Genomic DNA, 25596 nt, shown 5'->3' with positions numbered 1-25596 from the left:
ATCAATTGAAGATCGTTCCCAGGAAGTCACAGAGGAGGCGACTCCACCATACCGGTAATTTACTACAAGGTAAATTGAGAGTCACTGATTATAAATGTAGGTATAGAAGAATGAAGGACATTAGAGATATGTTTGAAGCGTTACTCATGGGATATAAAGATTTTTTCCTACACTGAGTTTTTTCGCAAGTGATGAAACGTGTATGGTAATTATACTGAAATTTATTTATTTATTATTACGGTTTCATATTCAGTGAGTGAAATTGTTGTGCTTCTTTTGAGTGAAATTCAAATATGTTTTTATTATAATCTTAACCGAAACAAGGCTAACAAAGTACTTGGGTTCATACAAAGGAGTGTTAGTTACAAGGCGCGCGGTTATCCTAAAACTATATCTTGCGCCTGTGAGACCTCACCTGGATTACACTGTTCAGTTCTCGTCACCGTATTACAGAATAGACATAGAATCCCTATAAAGAATTCAGAGGAGAATGACAAGACTAATCCCGGGCATTAGGAACCTTGAGTACACAGACAGGTTTAAGCATCTTAATTTGCTCTCCCTCAAGAGTGAGGGGCGATATGATAGAGGTGTATAAATGGAAGTCAGGGCTAAACAAAGGTGATATAACAAAGGTACTCAAACTATGCAACCAGGAGCAAACTCATAACAGTGGTTTTAAATTAGACACATTTAGATTTTGGCGCGAGATAAGTAAATATTGGTTTGGAAATAAAGGAGTGGATGAATTGAACAAGTTACCATTAATCATCATTAACTCGATTACGCTGGATAGCTTCAAACATAGGTTGGATGGATATATGAGCGATAAGGGTTGGGTGTAAACGGGACTGCCCAGTATGGGCCAATAGGCCCGCTGCAGTTTCCTCCATTCTTAAGTTCTTACGTTCTTAAGTGCGCTCGCAAGCGTTCGTATGGAAGTGCATGACACAGTGCGTACTTGCGTGGGTGCATTTATTTCGTATAAAATGTATGTGTGAGGATGTGTACATTTCCACGCGTACATGCGCAGTCACCTGTGTGTGTTTGTGCACGGAAATGCGAGTCCCATTTACCACCATCTAATTAACTACTCCAGAAGCAGATGACCGGATACACGCGGTGTCTCCTCCTGGTGGGGTATTGGTTTAATCCAACCTTATTGTATGACAAATTTGTTTCTGGCTGACCAAAGACAAAAAAAACGACAAGTTTGAAAAAGAAGTTGAGCAACACTTTAGATCTTCTTAATTTCGGATATACTTCTCAACCTATAGTAATGCTTCACAGCTTCACATAAAGTTATACTTTTAATAATTTGAAAAATACTTCCTGGAAAGATGGAATGACTTACACGTAACGCAATATTTCGGAACTATCAAAACCAGACTTGCTTATTAAACACTTATCCTTCATATCTTGTATAACGCCTTTTTATTTATTTTTTATTTTATTTATTTTTGTCTGTAACCATCCAGATTCTAGAGACTAAGAAAACAAATACACCTTAATTGGTTTCACGATGATATAAGCAGCATATATTTTAAATGAAATTATTATTTATACAGAAGCTATAAGCGCAGCATAAACTAGGGCCCCTTTCAGTAGCTACAATGATCTACTCATGCACATCATCCCGAGTACTTTAAGGGAACACTTATAGTCCCTTGATCTAGAACCATATTAGCAAAAGGATCAAGAAAATATATTTTGCGTCCAACAGCTACATTGATATTTACAGTATCTCTTTTAATCTCTAAGGACCGCCCCTTTGGTGTCTTTGTGAACTTAGCAGCTATATTGGTCATTCCGCATTAAGAAAGAAGTGTGTTAAAATGTGAAATATTCCTCTTGCACAAAACACCTAGTTGGTTGATAAACAATATGCTTGAAATTTAGTCTTGACTTCATCAAGCCATTGATGCATCCAGGAACATGTGTCCCGTGTTAATGCCGTCTGGTGGGTTCATGATATCTCAAACTTATATCTTCATAATCTACGAATAGGTAATATGTTTACATAGTTCAGGAGTCGATGTTGGATATATCACAAATACGAACAACTACAGTACTGTAAGCAGAAATAAGACTTCAATAAAGGCGATTGATGTTACATGTCTGAGGAATCTAAGAAACAAAAAAGTCGGGCAACAGGCGGTGTCTCTCATGAAATAACTACTCTTGATGATGCATGAGACGTTCCCTTTGTATAGTGTCCAGGGACCCATCACACCCTGGTCTGGTGGTCTTTTTCTTCAGAGCGACTGAAAACTGAAGAGAAAAAAAACTAATTTGCTACTATCACGTTTATACTGTCCCTGATTCCTTAAATTGTTTGTTCTCAGAGAATATATATATATATATATATATATATATATATATATATATATATATATATATATATATATATATATATATATATATATATATTATTTTTATTTTTTGGGGGGAGGGGGGAGGTGTGCAGTAATAATTAATGAGTACAATTTTTAATAAGCAACATTGCAGTGTCTCATTTCTTGTCCCCATATCAAACATTCTAGCTCAATTTGACAATAAGATGTAAAAAAAAAAATCTCTTACAAAATTATATTAGACAATATAATGCAACGGATGAAAGATTTTGACAACCCTACTGAGGTAACAGGAGTAACAGTGTTCATTCTGGAATTCATCGACCCCCAGTAAAGAAAGTTTTTTGAGCGACGACTGCTGGTCCAAGAATCATAGCTGGAATAGACCTCAGACCTGGAACAAACTGGCAACAAGCTGAAAATTTCACGAAAGACATAAAAAACCCCAAACATCTTCCTTGTGCTAATTAAGGAACTCAAGATGGCGTCCAAGATGGCTGCCATTCTATAGTGCATTATATATTTGCTGCTAAACATGATAGAAATATGAACAAAGTCTCTAATCATAGGTTTCCAGACACGAGCAATCCTGTAAAACCTTTATATCAGGGTAAGAAAAAAATAGATGGCTGCTATTTTATGTTAACATATATTTGCAACGAGATATGATATTTGATAAATTATCGAGGGCAAACATGGGATTTTGTTTGATATTACTTTGGTATGCAAGAGGCCCATAGCGGTAATAACTGGACTAGTTTATTCCTATTTCATATAATGGATGTGCCTTGTATAATTTGGAATGGGAAGCTGAGTTCGTCTCATGTTGCAACAATTGGAGATAAGGGCCGCAGGACACTAAGCGAGATGATGGGCTTCAACAGATTAGCATCTGTTGACTACCACCACTGAGACTTCATGCTGTTTGTAGCAACAACTATACTTGTGAGAGCACGATAACAGCTACAACAAGGAAGTCATCTGCTAGTGTGATACAGGAGGAAGAGTCACCAATATTGCCATCAGGTGCTTTTATATTTGATATTAAACATGACTGTTTGTTTTGTTCAGAAGCAATAACTATGGACAATAAAATGCCACTCAAGCGCAGGACAGGCATAAGCAGGGTAGAAACCTTAGGGCCGAACTCAGAACAGTGATTTGAAACCTCATGAAGGTTTAAACCAAGGATCGAGCGAAGATTGAAGATTTTTGGTATTCAGAACGCTGGCTTGAGCTAACACATAAATTCAAACCGGGTTTGAGATCGGATTTGTCGATCCTCGCGTTAATCCAGCCTGGAGGCAGGTTTGGTGGTCGATCCTTCAAGCAAGTCAACATGAATTTTGACAGAGAGCGCGGAAATTTTGTGGGGAGAAGACTGATGGTAGATAGGCAGAATCCTATCAATCTTTATGATGACACGCAATTTAAACAACGATATAGGTTCAGCAAGGGAGATTTCCGTGATATGGAGCATCTACTTGACAGAACTGTTGGCTATGGTTCACCTCTACCTCCCATTCATCATCTGATGATTGCTTTGAGATTCTTCGCAACGAATAGTTTTAGATTAGAAAGATTCTGATTACTGAATGGTTAATGTGTTACAACACTTTCGTGTTTAGGGTCCATGAATACCAAGCGGGTAAATGTAAAGAACGCTGACGCTTCTATATTTTGAGCATTTTTCTTTAGGAACACTATTTTGATGTATTTTCAATATAATTGACTCAATTCTGAGTGTATTTTGATATTAATGTATTAATAAAGGAAAGTCTTTTCTTAACATTACTAATCAGGGGAAATGTGTGGTTAAAAGAACAGAAGGAAACCTAACCTAACTTAGCCAGGTTACTACGGCCTGCATTGATTCATCTTGCTTTGGTTATGAATATTGACACCTGTCCCGGATTATATCAACAATTTGTATACAATTGTTTTCCTCTATGAATTTCTTTGTTATTATATAACAACACAGCCACGTTGAAACACAATACCATAAATCATTATAATTTGATCATAATTTGATTGTCATTATAGTAATAAAAGTAACTTTTGATGTGCAAGGAGAGATTTCTCCTCCGTAAAAACTCGTCGAGTCATAATTTCCGTCATAATCTTGTAAACATTACTCTCGATGGTGATTGGCTGTCGTAATGGTGTAACTAAAACGTGATTAGCTGGAATTTCAGTGTTCGAATCCTTACTCGTAATTGAAGGTAATACAACAAATTGTCCGATTCGGGGTTCAAGTCGATGTTCTGAATATGTCTAATCCACTGCAAGCAATCTTGGATCGAGGAATTTAGATTCGCAGGCCTGAGTCGAGCTCAGATCCCAGGCTAAAATCACCGTTTTGAATTCGGGCCTAATAGAGTTTCAAAACACTGTCTATAAACATAACGCAGACATGTAAGATGACTGGGGAAATGCTGTTACAGAACTCGTACGATTTGCTTTTGATTTAGTGTAAACTGAGACAAAATATCAGTGTAATTGTGCTCAAGTATGTCTCCGAAAAGAGGCGAAAGGGACGAATCCATTGGCAGACCATTTGATAAGGTTCAGGAGAATGTTTTCAAGAAATTTGGTGCTTTACTTCATGAAAATGATTAATGCCAGTATTCTCTAGCAGGGCGTTTAGAGTACACGACATTTACTTAAATAGACAAGATCTATATGCATTGAGATTTTTCAAGCAAATGCCTAAGAAACATTGTGGTGACAATATCACAATTACAAACATCATCGGAAAGTCGAGCATCATCAGTTTTCGTGACTCAGCTCACAAAATCCTCCGTGAAAGGTTGATTACTTACAAGGTAAGTGATAACTGATACGAGTAGTGAGGACTGAATGTATCATTGATATGGCTGCTTCAATACTGTACAGTAATCCTTGATGATATCCAGTTGCGCGTATATGGCTGTGATGAGTGCCTTACAATGGAAGAACCAGAGAATAGGAATACTTGTTACCTGATTCTCTAAAGCGTTTCATGTACAATTTGGTGAACTGGAAGGGTAAAAGTTCCAAGACTATCAATAGGAGATGCACAGCCATAGCGCATGCCATAATTTCAGCATGTCCTTTATTTCACCAATTTTGCTCTGTGTATCTGTGTACATACACCGCAAGTGTGCTTCCCGAGAAATGATGGAAATTTTGAGCAACATACACTACCCTTAAAACGTTAAAGAGGTACAGCGGCTTGAACATGCCCTGATATCAGGTGAAGAACCATGTTCTTGGTGGTTTCACACAGTGTGTGTATGACAACGTTGATTTCAATGTAAAACTACAGTAATTGGTCACAACACATTCCACAGTATGGGAGGCATAGCTTGTAAACTTCTACTGGCACTGTGGCTTGTTCACCCATAAAACGTACAGTCAAAATACCATCTGCTGAAACAGGTGGCTCTTTTGGAAGCATTCCTTTAAAGACAGAGCAAACCTGTTGTTTCCGGTCTGCAGGATGTACAGGTTTAGTGGGGCCCCTTAAAACTGATGACCATAAACCACAGAACCCGAGCTGAGCAGCTGTCCTTAGACTCCTTGTACAGTAGAATGTTGCCTGTATTCTGAAACTGACGCCATGTCCTCCAGGCCATGGTTTCATGAAAGTGGCCATGAGGATTGACTAGTATGAAAGAACCAAACTAGAGGTCCTCCCTTTCATCAATCTGAACTTACCTAATCCAAGCACTATTTATACAGCATTAAGCTTTGCCCAGTTACATTTGACCAGCCATTATACCTAAAGGCTAAAGAGATAGTAGCTGCTGCACAAGATCTAGACAAAATCATTGTGCGTCTTGGTAGATTCCATCTTTTGATGTCTTACCTCGGTAGCATTGACCGACCAGATTTTTAAGGGAAGTGGCCCAGCAGAACTGTGGGAAAAGGGTGTACGCAAAAGGATCAGTTGTACATATGTTAACTAACGATGCTTTCTCACGTACACATCGTGCTAACATTCTTACATCAGCAGCTCTTATTTGTGTCCTACTGGAGACATGTAGCTGCATGGTTAACAACAATGTTATATTACGTAATTAATGACATAACGGGAATGCTCATCTTTGAAAATATATGTTTATGCACTATTCCTATGTCGATATGTCCATCAATTTTTATTGTTAATGTGATTCCATATAAAAAGGCTGCCATCTCGTTTTTATTATATCCAGTAATTTAATGGTTTCATCGAATTAATCATGTCTGAAAACCTATGATTTGACATTTCGTTTATATTTTTATCATATCTAGTTGCAAATATATAATACACTGGAGAATTGCGGCTATCTTAAACGCCACCTTGAATCCCGAGCTACCACCAGGAAGACGTTAGTTGTTCGTTTCTTACCTTTATGAGTCTTTTCTGGAATTTTTAGCTTATTGCCAATTTCTTCCAGGTTTAATTCTTTTGCTTTTGGACTATACAGTGCAAAATTTGTGCCAGGCTTTCATTTATAATCAAATATATTTTATTATTCCTTTGTTATACATTATATTAAAACATATCGAAGTGAATCAAAATCTACCATATATATATTATCCCCCTGTCTGACAGAGCCAAAGGCCATGGAGAAGCGACGTGCAGTAAAAGCGATGTTGAGGGCCCATCGTGCAAGGATCGTATGGATGTCGCTGACTGGCATGTCAGCACGGGAAATATCCATTGAAACCGGCGCCAGCGTGTCCACAGTTTATAGGTGGATCCGGCGGTGGTACAAGGAAGGCACAGTTGAAACAAAGCCCTACCCTACCAAGAGTCGCACCACCGCATGGGAAGAGAATATAGAGGCTCCTAATGTTTCACATACAAATTCAAAGACAGATAATTTATTTCATACTCTACAGTTTTACTATTATTCACCTCTAATAGGTAGAACCTGTCACGATAGTAGTCTATTCAGGAAAATTGTGCCCTATCAATACGAGCTATTCATCAAATCTCAAGGAATATAAGGTGACAAATGTATTTACAGTATGTCCTTGGCATTTTTTTTATCTGGAAAAATGTGAAACTCTACAACGCTGAGGGAGAATTATCTAATAAAATGAAGCCCCCAAAAATATAATGTCCTAAAAATCAGAGGCATGGAGGATGTCAACACACTAAAAATGGTAATGAAGTTTATATGACAATCATACTAATGTAATTCTAAGTAACAAAAATATTTAAATTTAATACCCGAAGTGACTTAAGAATCCATGTACAGCATAAAGCAAATGAGAAACCCAAACGAATTTTGAGTTTATATAATTCGGATAAAATGAATAATGAGGAATGAAATCAACTTTACACAAACAATAATATGCATTAGGTGTAAAAAAAAAGGCTCTTGAGGTAGTTATTAGATGTACCGCTGCAGCAGGGAACATACCAACAGATGCCGGTAGCCCACAATAACTGGATAAACCAAAATACAGTCGCGTGATATGATGAAACACAAGACGGAGAATTACTCGTTTGAAAAATATGAGTCGTAGTGGAGGAGACTGACAGAATCTAATGCGAGGGCAAATTTTCCAATATTTGTAGTGGAAAGACAGTTATACAAAAGTAGCCAGTGGTGACGGAGTTTGTCTCTTTGATTACGCAGAGATGAGACCTTACTAGATAATATTGGAAATAAAGATCAAAATAAAATACTTTCAATTTTCATTATATATGTTAATAACCACATAGGATACAAGAAGTCCCTAAGCCCTTTCTTGTAATTCACAGTTGGGGATTTAGAATATAGTTATACGTCTACCCAGATCCCAACAGGCAACAACAATAAAAAAACAAAGACAATCGGACTATAAAAGGGTAGACAATGGATGAGAGTTTTTGTTGTGTATAATAAAGTACCATAAATTCCGTAACAAAATATTCAGCTTTCTATAATTTACCCTTAACCATACTTAACCTAAACATTAACAGTATATACATATTTATACAACATACAATAATTTGAAGCAAGGTGGAGGTGGGGAGGCAATATAAGATTACAAATACTTAAGTGCGGAGCTGAGATGGCTGACGAGCAAGGCTGAGTATTGTAGAAGACGGTAGGTAGTCGCTGTGCCGTAGGTTTCCAGGATAGGTGAATTACAGGACCTCACTTTACCTGGAGACCTGACAACGATAACCTCGCAATTATGATGGCTGAGGATGACCTTATCACGAGATCTGACGCCTGACGAGTTCCACAGCAATTTAAATAATAAATTACTTAATGCAAAAAGGCAGAACATACCATACAGAAAACTCAGACCAAACAATAAGAACCCGAAATGGATAAATAATTATTTAAAGAATATTATTGGACAAAAGAAGGCTATAGGTAGGAGAATTAATCGTGGTGAAGTTTAATATTGGAAGAACAAATACTTATAATGTATACAGCCTGAACAACATCAACCTAGAGAAGTCGACTTGTGAAAGAGACCTAGGGGTACTTGTAAGCCCGGACCTACGGCCTAGAAAACAGTGCGTTAATGCCCGAAATAAGGCAAACACAGAGTATTGGCTTTTATATCTGTGAAGTGTAAGTAACAAGAGTGCAGAGGTCTTATTGCAACTATATCTTGCGCTAGTTAGGCCGCACCTCGATTATGCGGTTCAGTTCTGGTGCCCCTATTATAGAATGGATATAAATTCACTAGAGTCGGTGCAGCGAAGAATGACAAAAATGATTCAGGGACTTAGAAACTTTCCATATCAGGATAGGTTAAAGAAACTTAACTTGCATTCCCTAGAAAGACGAAGAGTGCGGGGAGATATGATAGAAGTATTTAAGTGGGTGAAAGGAATCAATAAAGGGGATTTAGATAAAGTTCTTATAATATCCGAGAAGGATAGGACTCGGAGCAACGGATTCAAGTCGGATAAGTTTAGGTTTAGGAGGGAGATAGGAAGAAACTGGTTCACAAATAGGGTGGTGGACGAGTGGAACAAGCTTAGCAACTTTGTAGTAATTGCGGGAACTCTGGAAAGTTTCAAAAGGAGGCTAGATAAATTCATGGATGATAGAGAGTGGTAGTAACTCTCGACAGGAGCTGCCATGCACAGGCCAACCGGCCTATTGCAGACTCCTTATTTTCTTATGTTCTTATGTTCTTATTATTATAAGGTATTGGCCGGTAGGGTTAAGACCGAGATAAGAAATGCAAAGAGGAATAATGAACTGAAGGTAGCAAGGGAGGCGAAATCAAACCCCAAGGGATTCTTCCAAATGTATCAAACTGTAGGAAGATCTAAAAAAAAAATCGAATGGTCTGAAAAATGGCAGATGAAATTCAATGTGGACAAATGTAAAGTACTTAGTCTAGGAGATGAAAACAGAGAAACCATATATCAGATGAACAACATTGCTATAGGGAAATCCGACTGTAAGAGAGATTTAGAAGTACTGTTAAGTAGGAGTCTTAAACCAAAACAACAGTTCTGGTCATCTTACTACAGAATGGATATCGAATCCCAAGAAAGTATTCAGAGGAGGATGACAAGATTAATCCCGGGCATTAGGAACCTTGATTAAAACATATGAATTTGCACTCTCTCGAGAAACGAAGAGTGAGGGGCGATATGGTCGAGGTGTATAAATGGAAGTCAAGGTTAAACAAATGTGATTTAACAAAGGTACTCAGACTATCCAACCAAGAGCTGACTCGTGGCAATGGCTTTAAATAAGGCAAATTTAGATTTAGCCTTGCTATAAATAAAGACTGGTTTGGAAATAGAGTTGTGGATGAGTGGACCAAGTTACCGAACTTTATCATTAACTCGAACACGCTGGGTAGCTCCATGAGAGCGATATGGGTTGGGTGTAAACGGCGCTGCCTAGTATGGGCCAATAAGCCCGCTGCAGTTTCCTCCATTTTTGTGTTCTTATGGTTTTAGGAGGAGAGGCCACAAAGACATCACTATTAGCAGTTAAGAATACTGGAAAATCAACCAGTGTGTGAGAGTGGTGACGTATTCAGGGGAGCAAGTTTGTTGACCAAGTAGCTGGCCCTAGCTGGTTATTCATCATTTAAGTAATGGTCATTTTTTTATATTTTTAAGTATGTGATAAGTGGAGCTATATGTTGGTACTATTAGAGTAGTTTCTAGCCTCAGGCAATGTTAAATGTAATATGTACAGAGTATTTACATGAAGTTCCTTGGATGTGTAGGGTCACGCTGGGTCTCTAGAAACCATTGTATTAAGGAATTATCTAACTAACCCCAGACCCCCATGGCTGTAGTTACGTGGCTTGACTGGGTCCGGACAAAAGCCTCCTTGGACAAAATCCCCTTAGGACAAAAGCCCCGAACTAAGGCCCCGTGGACAAAACCCCCTCAGTTAAAGTGCAAAGTAAGACAAAAGCCCGTCAGTTAATGTTAATGTGTTAGGTTAGATCAGGTTAGGTTAAGTTAGGTTAGGTTCATAAATTGTAATCTGTAAATAATAAGGAATAAAAATAATGTTATAAAATGTCTAATTATAATTTGTGCTAGGGGCTTTATATCCTAGGGGGCTTTATGTCCTTGAGGGCTTTTGTTCGAGGGTCTTACGTCCTACACTCGGGCTTAACAGTGTGGCCTGACAAGCTTCGTCAGTATTACCTCCGTCATTTTCACTTTTCATTAAATATTTTTTGGGTTACTTTAATTAAATTAAACCTAGTTCAGTAAAGCAACGGTCCCTACTTAGTGGTTGTAAGCAGTTTACAGAATAATTTAATGTGGTGGTAATATTGAGAGTCTAGGCTTAAGAATAACTGTGCTAACTATTACAAAGTAAAATCCATTTCAGGAACTGTTGGTTGTTGGGACACTGTATATATTGTACTTGACTAAATCCTGGTGTATCTTCAACGGCCCACTGAGGTACTAATCAGCTTATTATTCCTCTTTGCTTTTCTTATCTCGGTGTTAACCCTACTGACCCAATACCTTATAATAATCTCGGCGGTAAACTTCACAATGATTTATTCTCCAACCAATAACCTTCCTTTGTCCAATAATAATCTTTAAATATTCTTGCTACTGACACATCTAAGACGTCCCCGACCTCTCATGGTATTTAGTACATTATTGATCAACCACTTTCAACTACTAGACGTGAACAGGCAACATTCACAAAGGTCTTATCAAATCTTAGCTTACTGTTATAAAAGGAGAATTTAATATGGATGCCACCATGCCCTTACACATCCTAAAAAAGGAATAGTTGTGTCGTACTTTCAAAGCATTTGCGATAGATGTAGGGTATAAAATTAGTGGGTTTCATGGTTTTGACCTTGATTTTACTTATTAAGTCGCTAATTTTTTAAGCTCTTCTTTCGTGTGCGGTGGAGGCGGTATTGGGATTAGTGGATCCCATGTTATTGACCTGGGACCGCGAACTAAAAACACTTCATCTGTTATGTACAGTAGTAGAGATACAGTACCATAACTTACAGACTCCTTACAGTCCCGTAATTTCTCATACTCAAAATATAATTACAGTCCCATAAGCAGTCCGTAACTCTAGTGTTTATCCAGTAGTTTCAGTTCTCTTGTCCGAAGGTAGATGGCAGTGCAGGGGATAGTTGGCCAATCGTCTCTCAGTTCAAAATCATCATCCAATCACAAAAGAAGGAGAAATCAACTGAGATTGACGCACTTGATAGTTGCTAGACGGACTTCAAGCGTCATAAGTGACGATGGAATTATGTTTGAGTAATACTTGAGGATAATGGTTAACCACTGACCAAAATAAGCCGATATATATATATATATATATATATATATATATATATATATCTGTGTGTGTGTGTGTGTGTGTGTGTGTGTGTGTGTGTGTATATATATATATATATATATATATATATATATATATATATGTTGATAAAATCACACAGGGAAAAAAGAAACAATGGATCACCTTAGCTTTAGTACGACTTTATTCAAGACATCTTCAGAGGCAACTGAATTACATAGACAGAGAGAGGCTTAAGTGCACAGAGTGACCTTACTAAACATGAGATGGAGTCTAGGCAAAAATGTCCACTTGACCTCATAATTGGCTTTCATTACTGAAGGATATTTACAGCTATACCACATTAATAAGGTCTATCTGAAAGTTTATTCAGTCATGAAAAAAAATGTACCATAAATGTGAACAATAAAAACCTTCTATTTTGGTACAAATTACTTGATAAGTTGTAAGAAAACAAAAGCTGCGTCTCTTCCATTCAGCGAGAAATAGAAACACTTAAGCCTCTTCTTATGGTAAAAAAATATTAACCAAAAAGACAAACTGTAATATCGTATTTTAGTATGTTGATGTACAAAAATATTTCTTCATTATTCTATGATAAAACAAAACAAGTCTAACAAGTATTATAACAGCATATATTATTAATTTTTTATGCAATCGGGAGAAAGGCGACTACTATATCTGGGTTGAGGGTGTTAGAGCACCAAAGGAGGTGCTGTAAGTTACGGGCTAGATTACTGAGTCCGCTGACAAATATTTGTTTTGAGTATACCGATCGGAGACTGTAAGTCCAGTTACGGGGTAATCAAAGAGATACAGTCCCGTAAATGTTTTTGAATATGCTCCCCTGACCTGACCTGATGTTTGTAAGGTCACCCTTTGTATATAAGCCTCTCTCAGTCCCTATAAATTCAGTTGTCTCTTAAGATGTCCTGAATAAACACAAAAGCTAAGGTGCTCCAGTTCTCCCCCTTTCCTGTGTGGTTTTATCGAGATTTATCTCGTACTCGCAATTTTACCTGCATTACTTGGTAAAGAAAGGCTGTATACAATGGAGATTTTGGTTGGTGAATCTATTTTCGGCTGTATCACTGTCAGTATACTCTAAATATTAAACTATGTCCATCCTCTGTATTGTTATATCCTTCTTGGTCTTCCCTTCTTCCGATCATCCACCTCTGACTGTACATATTTATGGGGTCCGAACAAAAGCCCCTCAATTAAAGTGCATAGTAGGACAAAAAAACACTATTTAGAGTAAAAAAATAAGATATATAAAATACTACATTTATTATGTCATAAGACTGCAATAAGGAAGGCATTTTAAGTATTATACAGTAACACACATCAACACTTGCATTATAAATTTATAGCTAATTGTTTTACAGGAGCACCTGGTTAGGTTAGGTTAGGTTAATCTGAAAATAGAAAAAAATGGGGGTTATGTCCAAGGGAGTTTTGTCCAAAATGGTTTTGTGCTGCAATCACATATTTATATATAACTATTTACTAGGGAGCACACGTGTGTGTGTGTGTGTGTGTGTTGCTTAATCAAATACAGGTTTCCAGATAATGATGGCGTCACTCGGGCATCGTTTGGTAGTGTTGGCTGCCACTGTGATGACCATCTCCTCCGTGGCTAGTCAGGATATGGTTGGACCCGTGGAGCAGGTGGGCGTGGATGTGGGCGTGATGGTGGGTCAGGTAGTGGAGCACCATCTCACCGGCTGTCACCTGGTGCTCATCACCACTACACAACACTCGCACGTATTTTCAAGTATAATCAGGTGAATTTGTTCTTTGGTTATATGTGTATTGCGAAATTCATGAATGTATATATGAAGCTTTTCTGATGGTGGAGGCAGAGTGGTTCTTCAAACATAAGAACATAAAAATGGAGGAAACTGCAGCGCGTCTATTGGTGCATACTGGGCAGTCCCAGTTAGCCCCAACCCCTAATGCTCATCTGTCCATCCAACCTATGTTTGAAGCTATCCAGCATATTCGAGTTAATGATGATTTTGGTAACTTGTTCCACTTGTCCACTACTCTATTTCCAAACCAATGTTTACCTATTTCGCGCCTAAATCTAAATTTGTCTAATTTAAAACCATTGTTACGAGTTCGCTCTTCGTTGGATAGTTTAATTACCTTTGTAATGTCACCTTTGTTTAGCCCTGACTTCTATTTATACACTTCTATCATATCGCCCCTCACTCTACGTTTCTCGAGGGAGAGGAAATTAACCTGTCTCTACTCAAGATTCCAAATGACACTGGTTTGGAAACAGAGTAGTGGATGAATGGAACAAGTTACCAAATATCATCATTAACTCGAATACGCTGAATAGCTTCAAACATAGGTTGGATGCTTATATGAGCAATAGGGGTTGGGTGTAAACGGGACTGCCCAGTATGGGCCAATAGGCCCGCTGCAGTTTCCTCCATTCTTATGTTCTTATGATGTTGATAAGGAAGGTAGAAGCACATGGAATAGGTGGATCAGTATTAAAATGGATTAGGTCATGGTTAACTGGTAGGAAACAAAGAGTCAGCATAAATGGATTAAAGTCAGACTGGGGTGCGGTCAAAAGCGGAGTTCCCCAGGGATCTGTATTAGGCCCTCTGCTGTTGTTATATTCATTAATGATCTTGATTTAGGCATAACTAGTAGGATTAGTAAATTTGCAGATGATACCAAAATGGGGAGAGTGATAAATTCAGACAGTGACTTTGAACACCTTCAAAGAGATCTAGATACCTTATACATGAGTGGTCAGAGACTGGCAAATGAATTTTAATACTGATAAATGCAAGGTACTACAGATAGGGAAGACGAATACAACGTTAAGTATAAACTAGGTAACACGGAAATAGAAAACTCAGTTTGTGAAAAAAGATCTAGGTGTATTTGTTAGCAACGACTTGAAACCTAGAAAACAATGTATTAGCGTTCGCAACAAGGCAAACAGGATTCTTGGGTTCATATCTAGGTCTGTGAGTAACAGAACTGCTGACATTATCTTGAAACTTTACCTAGCATTAGTGAGGCCACTCATGGATTATGCGGGTTCAGTTCTGGTGTCCTTATTATAGAATGGACAGATTCTTTGGAGAGAGTACAAAGAAGAATGACAAAAATGATCCATAATATTAGAAACCTTCCATATGAAGAAAGACTGAAAAGCTTAGGCTTACATTCATTAGAGAGGCGTAGAGTTAGGGGAGATATGATAGAGGTGTACAAGTGGGTAAGTGGGATTAACAAGGGTAAAATGGAAGATGTTCTGAAGCTCAGTAATAACGAAATAACTAGAACAAATGGCTTTAAGTTAGATAAATTCCGATTCAGAAAGGATATAGGCAAGCACTGGTTTGGTAATAGAGTTGTGGATATGTGGAATAGGCTACCGAGTGCTATAGTAGGATCGGGGACGCTAGGGAGCTTCAAGACGAAGTTGGATAGGCACATGGAAGTGCTAGGATGGGTGTGAAAGGGATCTGCCCTGTATGGGCCAGTCGGCCTCCTGCAGTATCCCACTTTCTTATGTTCTTATGTTCTTATGTTCTTATGTTCATTCTCCAAATTCTTTCTAGAGCTTCTATATCCATTCTCTAATATGGTGACCAGAATTTAACTGCGTAATCCAAGTGAGGTCTCACAAGCTAGTCTTGTAACTAATACTCATTTTTATGAACCCAAGTATTTTATTAGCCTTGTTTCGAGCAAATGCACATTGTGTAATTGGCTTAAGATTCTGACTTATCATTACTCCTAAATCTTTCTCACATTCTGATTTCTCTATAACATTGTTGTTCCACAGTATCTGGTTTCTCTGTTTACATATCCTATACTAAGTACTTTACATTTTGTCCACATTGAATTTCATCTGCCCTTGTTCAAAGCATTCGAAAAATCTGTTTAGATCTTCCTGTAGTTTTGCGGAGTCCTCGTCCGATTTAATTACACGTCATATTTTAGTGTCAGCACCAAATTTACTAATGTTGCTGTCTACGCCGATATCTATGTCGTTTATGTATATAATAAATAATAATGGTCTAAGTACTGAGCCTTGGGGCACTCCACTAGTGACGTTACTCCAATCGGATTTAGGGCTGTTAATGCTCTCTCGCTGTTCCCTGTCCTGTAACCACGCACTAATCCGTTTTAAAATATCTCCTCCAATGCCATGAACCTTCACTTTTCTTATTAGTCTTTCGTGGGGGGCTCTGTCGAAGGCTTTGCTAAATTCAAGATATACCACATCATAGTCGTGTTTGGTCCACTGATTCGAAAACAGCTGAAAAGAATGTTAAAAGATTAGTTAGACATGAACGCCCACTTATGAAGCCATGTTGGGAATCATTGAGCAACTTATGTTTCTCCAGGTGATTTCGAATAAAGTTTGAAATTATTGCTTCCAGTAATTTGCCTACAAGTGATGTTAAACTGATTGACAGTAGTTAGAGGATAGAGATCTATGTCCCTTCTTGGAAAATGGTATTACATTTGCTATTCTCCAGGATTCTAGTACTACGCCCGTTTTTAAGGACATGTTAAACAAATTTGCTGAGGACATACTAAGGTCTTCCTTACATTTCATTAATAATCTGGCAAATATCTCAACGGGACCTGGCAACTTATTAGGCTTTAGCTTGTCTATTTGCTTATTAACATCGTTTACTAGACACTACTGTACTATCTCGCTTAAACTATTTCTTCTCTATCTCTGTATATAGTCGGTGCCTCGGGTATCAAGTTTAAATTTTCGGTGGTGAAAACTGTTGAAAAATATTAATTCAGATTATTGCTCATTTCTCCTTCGTTATCATTTAGTTTGGTGGTATCTGACTGTATTGGTCTAATCTTTTCTCGTGATTTAGTTTGGTACATTTGAAAGAATTCCTTGGGGTTTTACTTCGCCTCCCTTACTACCTTCAGTTCATTATTCTTCTTTGCTTTTCTTATCTCGGTCTTAACCCAATAGTATTCTTTAAATAATTATTGATCGATTTAGGGTCATTGTTGTTTGATCTGAGTTTTGTGTATTAAGTAACTCATTATTTAAATTATTGTTGAACTCGTCAACCTCAGTTGACGTGATCAGGTCATCCTCACCCGTTATATTTTGTAAGGATATCGTTGTCAGGTCTCCAGATAAAGTGATGTAGGCCTTCTGTGAGTACATTGAGTGAGGTCATGTAATCCAACCCCAAATGTGATACCCCTTCTCTTAGCTGTTTCTTTAACCTATAAAAGTTTGTCCTTCTGAAGTCGGGGACTTTAACGGAATTTTCCTTGCAACTGCCATTAAATTCTAATTGAAATCTTATTTCTTTGTGATCGCTGTTAGCAAGCTCGTTCCCAACCTCGACATTATTAATGAGGTTTTCTCTGTTAGATAGAACTAAATCGAGTATATTATTACCCCGGGTGGGTTCGGTGATATGTTGACTTGGGAAACAGTCCTGAACTGTTTCAAGAAAATCCTCTGATTGCGCATTACCTGTAAGGTCGATCCAATCCATTTGGCTAAAGTTAAACTCGTCTACTATACAGACTTTGCTATGCCTGGATGCCCTGCGTATTTCATCCTAAATAAGTCTCTCATTAACTTTATCGAGATTAGGAGGTCTAAATATTACTCCTGCGATTAATTTTTCCCTACCATCGATTAATTCTATGCAAATTGTTTCTGTATTCAGTTCAGTTTTTATTTCCTTATTTATTTCACACTTCAGATTATCCCTGACATAGATTGCTACTCCGCCTCCTTTCCTAATCTGGCTATCGGTATGGAATAATTTGTAACTTGCAATTTGGCATTCGGCAGGACACTCTCGTGAGTAAGTTTATTCACGTTTCGGTGAATGCTATTATAACGATTTTTTCGGTACATAACAACGCCCTGATTTCATCCATTTTTTTCTCATACTCCTACTGTTTGCATTTAAGTTAGTTATGTTCTGAGTCCTCTCTTTGACGCATTTAGGTTTTAGCTCCCTGCTTAATTTAGTTTTGTCATCATTCCTAGCATTATTTCCCTGTAACCTTTCACTTTTTACCCGCTCCCACTGCAGTCTCCTCCACCTCCTTGCCCATATGTTCCCCACAGGAGGTTAAAGACTTCCACATCTTTTGAACTGCCCTCTCGAGAGAGCCAAGACAGGATTGCCATCCCATCCCCAGCGTAAAGGTCCCTTCTACCGTAAAAGTTGTCCCAGTTGTCAATGAATGGGACTGATATTGACTTGCAATATCTGTTAAGAAGGCCGTTGACACTAACTGCCCTTGACAACCATTCATTGCCAACTCTCCATCTAGGCAGGACACCACATGTGGGAGCGATCCCTCCCTTCAACCCAATACGTTCGAAAGCTGTCTTGAACTTATCAAGGACCTCCTCACTCCTACACCGGCCAACATCTTTGCTTCCTGCACTGAGGCAGATAATGGGTTTGTTCCCATTACCAGACAAGATCTTGTCCATCCTGTCAACTATATCCACCACCCCAGCTCCTGGCAAACAAACCCTCATCCTATTTTTATTTTTACCACAAAACGCTCTATCCAGGTACCGTCCCTGGGAATCGCCAACAATTAAGGTTTTCGTACCTTCTGTGTCAGCTTTGTCCCTGACCATGTTAACGTCCACTTCGTCTATCAAAGGACTAAAATAGTTTTTACACTTAGCTGTTGTCGTTTCCTTGGTGGCTTTTCTCAATACCACTTTGGTCGTTCCTCTCCTCACTTCCTTCCATTCACCTGAGTTTTCGTCAGACACGGACTTTCCTTGTCTCGTGTCTTCCTCGTTCATCCTCGCTATCACTTCCTTTAATTTAAAGTTTTCTTCCTTGATCTTCACTAACTTGGCCCACAGAAGGGCACAGCCCTGTTCGCAAGTAGTAAAAGTCATTACCGACAATTTATCCCCGGGAGCTAAGTCTGCCGTGACCTTTCCTCTAGCGAGGTCAGAACACAATTCGAGGTCATAACACTACTGCCTCAGGATCACCTCCTCCAGGGGTATAATAATGTAAATATGTGTCCCGCAGACACATGGGTGTGAGTATGGAGGCTGGTGTGGTAGTGGAGGCAGGGTGGGTGCTATCTCAGGACCAGGTAGCTCAAGACCATCTCCTCCAGAGGCTGCTGGGGGAGGTCAAAACAACCTGCCGGGCACTCATCCTCGACCTGACCACCAACAACCGTAGTGCTGACATAGCTCTCAGGTATTGTTTACAAACACGCAGTGAATTAAGAGTTAGGATAAAAAACAAATCTCAATTACTAGACCATAATCCTATTCTTATATTTCATCATGTACAGTACATATATAATTAATTTCCTTAGTCTTGAAGATTTCATTTGACCATTATTTCTGAAAGTCTTTTCTTGATCTTGAAATAAAAACCAAGTCGATTTTAATTTTCATAATCTTATAATCTTAAGCATTTTGAGTTTCATATGGATTCACCAATAGAACAGAAATTAAGAGAATATACTGTATATACTCTAATATTACAGCTTTTGCTTCACAGATTGGCAGAGGTGGCAGGATTGTGGAAGACGCCAGAGACGCGGGTGGTGGTGGTGGGTGGGATGGCAGGAGTGAAGGACGTCCTCCTCCACCATAGTCTCCGTAACACCGTCCACGGCCTCTACCTGGCCCTCCACGACCTCACCCTCCACACACCACCACGTATCGGCAGCTCACGCCTCAGGAAAGCCTTGCCACGGGAAGGTCAGTACGAAATAAAACAAAAAAAGTGTAATGCTGTTTATCTGGTACAGTTTATGTCCTGTTTTAGTCTAATACGATAATAGTCATATCTACTGTTCGTAAAAAAAACAGGAGTGAGTGAGCGTGTGTGGGTGTACCGGCGGTGTCTGTACTGTAACAACGGAGAGGCGGACGTCCAATATTTTTACCAGTGGAACAGTACCTCCTTCTACCATCTAAGCGGTTTTCTCTTGAACGGTGAGGATCGTGTAATAAATCGTTGTTGTATTCTGTCATTGGTTTACTATAACAAAATTCTTAGGGTATACAATGTGAATACCAGAAAAGTTTTGTGGATTCTAATTTTACAGGTTTTACACTGGATGTTTATCCTTATGATATGAAGAAGCTCTTGTCTCTCTCTGACCATTATCATTTGACAACTCTAGATAACGTGCATGCCTCTTTACTAATAATTATATTTTCCCCTTGTGTGTTATGTACCGATTCATTACCCAACCGAGAATAAACTCATACAATGTGGTGCTGCCCTCCTGAAATGCACCCCCTCAAAATCTAATTAATGCTTTTTTAATGAAAAATCCTTGAACATGGATTTAATTTTCTGATGAAGTTAAAAACTGCGTGATACTTCATAATTAACCAAAATAAACCATTATTTCATTACATGGTGACTAGCTGGGATACCCGGCGTTACCATCATTTTTTTTTTATGAAGTAAAGTTACCCAGAAAAGGAGCACCCATATTGACCATGTCCGTCCTTGGTCACCTGCACCTGCAAAAATAACCTCATCAAATTTTGAAGCTCTGTGTTGAAAACTGTGGTTATGCACAAGAGGACCCATTAATTTTGTAAGCATCCCCAAGGCTATTTACATAGGCATACCAAATTTCAGCGATTTATCTAAAAAACCGTAGATGTGCATAGCAAAGTAACCGAAAAATACGTGTTATTTTCAATGTGGGGATTGTACCAGCCACTGTAGCCAACCCAAGATAATTCTACATTTATGTCACTTTTGGGTAAATGCGTAACTTCATGTTAAATTTCAGTTTTCTATTTTCAAAACCGTTGCCGTTCATTTCGCACAGCCACACAGACATATATTCCATATCTTAAAGATTGTCCAATCTGCGGTGGCTTTCAAAATCTTATCTTATCTTCCTTCAGAAAAAATCATTTTATTAAAGATTTATTCCAGTATCCGTCATTATTTCTTCACAAGAACAGAACCAAGACTTAATGATGCAATTATACAAGAAGTCGTTTCTCTACATCCAGAACCGCTTCAAAACATGATGGGTCAGAAGCTCCGGGTAGTCACTCTCCCTTTATTCCCTTACATGGACTACAGCAGGATCAACGATGAACCAGGGAACATGGTCGCCCCCAAAGACTCTCTGGATGTAAGGTTAATCAGCACTTTCGCTGCGGTGTTCAACTTCACGTAAGACCTTTTGTTTCTTCACATAGCACCTTGAATTTCTTCCAGTTGCTATTGTTCGCAAATATGGAAGCAAAGTTACTTGTGATGTATTGCTTTCGTTTACGTTTTGTGGATAATGAGCTTGAAAATAAAGCATATGTTAAATTTTATTTAATAATGAAAGTTAAATTTCTAATGACCTAAATCCATTTTCAACTTATGATAAATTTTCCACTCAGCTACGAGGTAATAGAGGAACCTAATAGGTCATTTGGTAACGAAAATGGCGGCAACTTCACCGGGATGATCGGTCAACTCCAACGGGAGGAGTCGGACTTCTGCACCATAGTGGCGCCTACACCAGGACGACTCAAGGTCACAGAGTTTATCAGAGGGTATCCGGCTGATATGCTGGTTGTAACGTCTCTGAAACCCACACTACTGCCTGCACATCTCTCACTGGTCAGACCATTTGCACGTACGGTGAACTCTGATAATAGTACATGTTTTGTATTTCACGCAATGTAAGTTCTAATATTTCGGCTTTTGATCATTTGATTATTTTCATATATATTAATTGCTACTTTATCTTTCCGATATAACAGTGGGAGTAAAAATAATATTAATTTGCTGAGAAACATATTTTTACTATTCACATACACTTCTTTCTCTCTCTCTCTCATTTAGGAAACCTTTGGTTTGCATTGTTGGCGAGCGTGGTAACGTGGGGTTTGATTATGTGGGGACTACAGAGGACATGGAGGTGGGTGACGGGAGGACGCGGTCTCAGGTTCAGCACAGCCCTCCTGTACGGATGGGGAGCGCTCCTTGAACAGCCACCCGTCAACCCCTCCGTCAACGATTCAGGAAGAGTAACTAAATACGTGTTGAATACCTTTATCAAAGATCATTTATACCACATTTCTTTCCTTAATTCTTCCCCTAAAATTTTCTAGAATTAATATTTTCAGGCTGTTAGTATACTCACAGCCTTTTGCTGCAGATTTTACAATTTTGTATTGGTGGGTGGTGGATGCCTGGACATAATCTTAATGTTTACAGTTACTGGTGGGGTGGTGGCTGGTGTTCTGTCTGATCATCACCACTGGATTTCGATCGTCTCTTATCGCCCACCTGACCGTTCAGGGGAAATCCTCAACCCTGGACAGTTTCCAGGACCTGCTAGGTCAGGGCAACTGGAGGTGGGGCAGCGAGCCTTGGTTTTTCAATGGAGCAGCCTTAGAATATTTCAGCAAACACACTGACCCTGTGGTGCAGCAGATATACAAAGGGATGGAGGTAAGTTCATGAGAATAAATACTTTGTACTACAGGGGGTCTGGCCGTGGACTCTGGTCGTCTGGCCTTTCGGTAGAGATAGGCGATAACTTTGTATTTTTACTATTCGACGGATATCAGTGAGTATGTGATAAAACTGACTATATCAATTAGGAAGGCCTTTGCTAGCTTAGAATAACCAATAGTGTCTAAATTGGGTTAGGTTCGGTTGCGTTAAATTGGGTTAAATTATGTTTGTTAAGTTAGTAACTAAGTTTTTACCTATTCTGTAGTCTATTTTGTTATCGATTCAATTGCACCCATGTCATAATTTTTTTTAAATTATCGTTATAACGCAATAATTCTCTATAATGCCTAGACGACTTTGCCCAAACTCATCGTACATGAGGACAACAAACACTTGTAAAGGAGCCGATATCATAGAAACCGAAGCATCAATACTAAATGCAATATACAAAGGCATGAAATTAGACACAGATACAGTCAAAGAAACAAGTACACATTCAGTATAATAAACACACTCAATTTATCTCTCTCTTTTGTAACAAAGAAGCTAAGTGCAAATTATTCCCATCATGTGTTTTCGAAATTTTTGATAACTCAATATCCATCAGGTTTTAGTGGTGAAGGAAGCTCTTAGGAACGTGCTGGCTGGGGGCTTTTCCTTCATTACTGTCCAAAACTACATTACAGTCATCATCACCTCCATGTACACCGACGCCAACGGAGAGACGCCATTCTACATCAGCAACAAGGGAAGATATATATTAGCGTGTTTTGGATGGGGTTTAAGGTGAGGATAAATTGCTAATCTTGGCCAAAACTTTTACTCAGTTTTGCAATCCCTTACAAGCGTCTGCCGCGTTCACTTTCTTATCTGTCTCTTAACAAAATGTAAATTATTAATCCTTGGGGTTCTACTTATTTTGATAGCCCTGACGATGCTAGCACACCCTGAGTAACTGGAGAGATGCTCTGAATTCGAAATTGATATAAATGATGGACAATATATTTGCATGAATAATTATATATACAGACCAAAACTAATAAATTTGATATAAATAGTAATATTTAATTATAATTTCAGGAAAGGTGCACCATTCTATCAGCGTTTTGTTCAGTTGATGTCTCGACTGGAGGACGCTGGTATTATACAACACTGGACTAACGACGTAATAGCTAGACGCGTGAGAGAGAACAGAGCAGCTGCAACACTAGACCCCCAGGCAGCCAAGGGAGACCCTACACAGGTGAACATAAACTGATAGTCTCTTTTAGCTAACGTTCATGTGAGCCTGACACACAGCCGTATGTATAGACCTCGTGTTTATTAATATCGGTTGCATACAATGATAATAATCAATCTTGTAATTCTTCAATTCACATATAAATGATGTCTTCGTCAAATCATCATGGCAGAAGCACCACAGTACTCGTATACACGTGCCGCTGCCACCCAGAGTACCATAATCATATAATTTTCAAGACATTTAAGTCAGGTGTGAGTCAGGTAAATAATACAATATTTTTCCAAGGACGACAATGGGGAGGTGGTGTTGGGTTTGAACCATCTGCAGGGCGCCTTCTTCCTGTTATTTCTTGGCTGCATCATCGCTTTACTCATGCTGCTGGGGGAGAACTTCATTCACTCTCTCTCCTCACCCAAGCAACACCCTTCCCGATCTTAACAGACCTCAGACTATGTTGCTGTGATCTAGGAATCCGTCACAGAAAATTATCTAAGCCATTCTGACATACTGAAGGTAAGATATGTTCGGAGATAAGGGACAACGGTTTTAATGGGCTATCAGTACTGTGACCCTTAGAGTACTGGCATGATTAAATTTGGATGAAGAACGCAATTCGTGCACATGATATATATCTTTATCAGAGTACAATTACACATAATTTGCTGGAACCAGTAATTCTAGCAGATAATATATCCAAATAATTTATAATTTTTATAATAATCTGAATCTTAATTAACACATCAATAAAGTTGTTCTTCCATGAAGGAGTTTAATCTGATTTACCTTTGTGTGTGTTGTATCCCGTACTTAAAGAGGACATGGTGTTTAGTGATGAGGGGATACGATTTTTAACTGTTCAGCCAGACTGAGAAACCAGACACAGGATGAACAACGATATTATAGAGAAACCCGACTGTGAGAAAGACTTGGAAGTAATGATGGGTTCAGTTATATGTTGGCTTTGGAAACAGTCCTGGATTGTTTCAAGAAAATCCTCTAATTCTGAGTTACTGGCAAGGTCAATCCAATCTATTTGACTAAAGTTAAAGTCGCCTACTATATAGACTTTGCTATGTATGGAAGCCCTGCGCACTTCATCCCAAATAAGTCGCTTATTAACTCTATGAGGATTAGGAGGTCTACATATTACTCCTGTGATTATTTTTTCCCTGTCATCGATTAATTCTATCTAAATCGTCTCTGTATTCCGCCTAGTTTTCATTTCCTTATTTATTTCACACTTCAGATTATCCCTGACATAGATTGCAACTCCGCCTCCTTTTCTAATCTGCCTATCGGTATGGAATAATTTGTAACCTGCTATTTGGTATTCGACAGGTAACTCACGTGAGTCTAGGTTTATCCGTGTTTCGGTGAATTAATTAATTTTTTCGGTACATACCAACGCCCTGATTTCATCCGTTTTGCTTCTCATACTTCTACTGTTTACGTGTGCTGAGTCCTCTCTTTGTCGCTTTTAGGTTTTAACTCCCTGCCTAATTTAGTTTTGTCATAATTCCTAGCACTATTTCCCTGTAACCTTTTACTTTGTTTACCCGCTCCCACTGCAGTCTCCTCCACCCCCGTGTTCATATGTTCTCCTAGCAGTTGTAGTATCTAACATGATTTAATGGAAGAATGAGAAGCCACATGCTGAGTCTTACTCCCTGCGGTTATTGTTGTTGTTATGTACCACGTGCCTCGTATATTCGTGATTACACAGGCCTAAGCACATTCTAACTTTGGTAAGAAGTAACATAATATATAATGTA

General features: G+C 38.6%; 1 protein-coding gene across 1 annotated transcript; it reads left to right on the top strand.

Moving 5' to 3' along the window:
• Window positions 1-24584, top strand: LOC121873784. Its single transcript, XM_042377483.1, has 12 exons — window positions 1-69; window positions 13665-13890; window positions 19159-19335; window positions 19645-19847; window positions 19959-20084; window positions 21132-21297; window positions 21516-21754; window positions 21964-22148; window positions 22339-22575; window positions 23189-23367; window positions 23662-23824; window positions 24110-24584. Exons 2-12 carry the CDS (start codon window positions 13676-13678, stop codon window positions 24260-24262), a joined length of 2043 nt encoding a protein of 680 aa, XP_042233417.1. The 5' UTR covers window positions 1-69; window positions 13665-13675; the 3' UTR covers window positions 24263-24584.
• The last annotated feature ends 1012 nt before the right edge of the window (window positions 24585-25596 follow it).

The sequence above is a fragment of the Homarus americanus genome, unplaced genomic scaffold, assembly GCF_018991925.1.
Source record: "Homarus americanus isolate GMGI-L3 unplaced genomic scaffold, GMGI_Hamer_2.0 scaffold25827, whole genome shotgun sequence".
Lineage (NCBI taxonomy): Eukaryota > Metazoa > Arthropoda > Malacostraca > Decapoda > Nephropidae > Homarus > Homarus americanus.
Note: the sequence above shows the minus strand (reverse complement) of the source record. Positions and strands in the feature narration are given on the sequence as shown.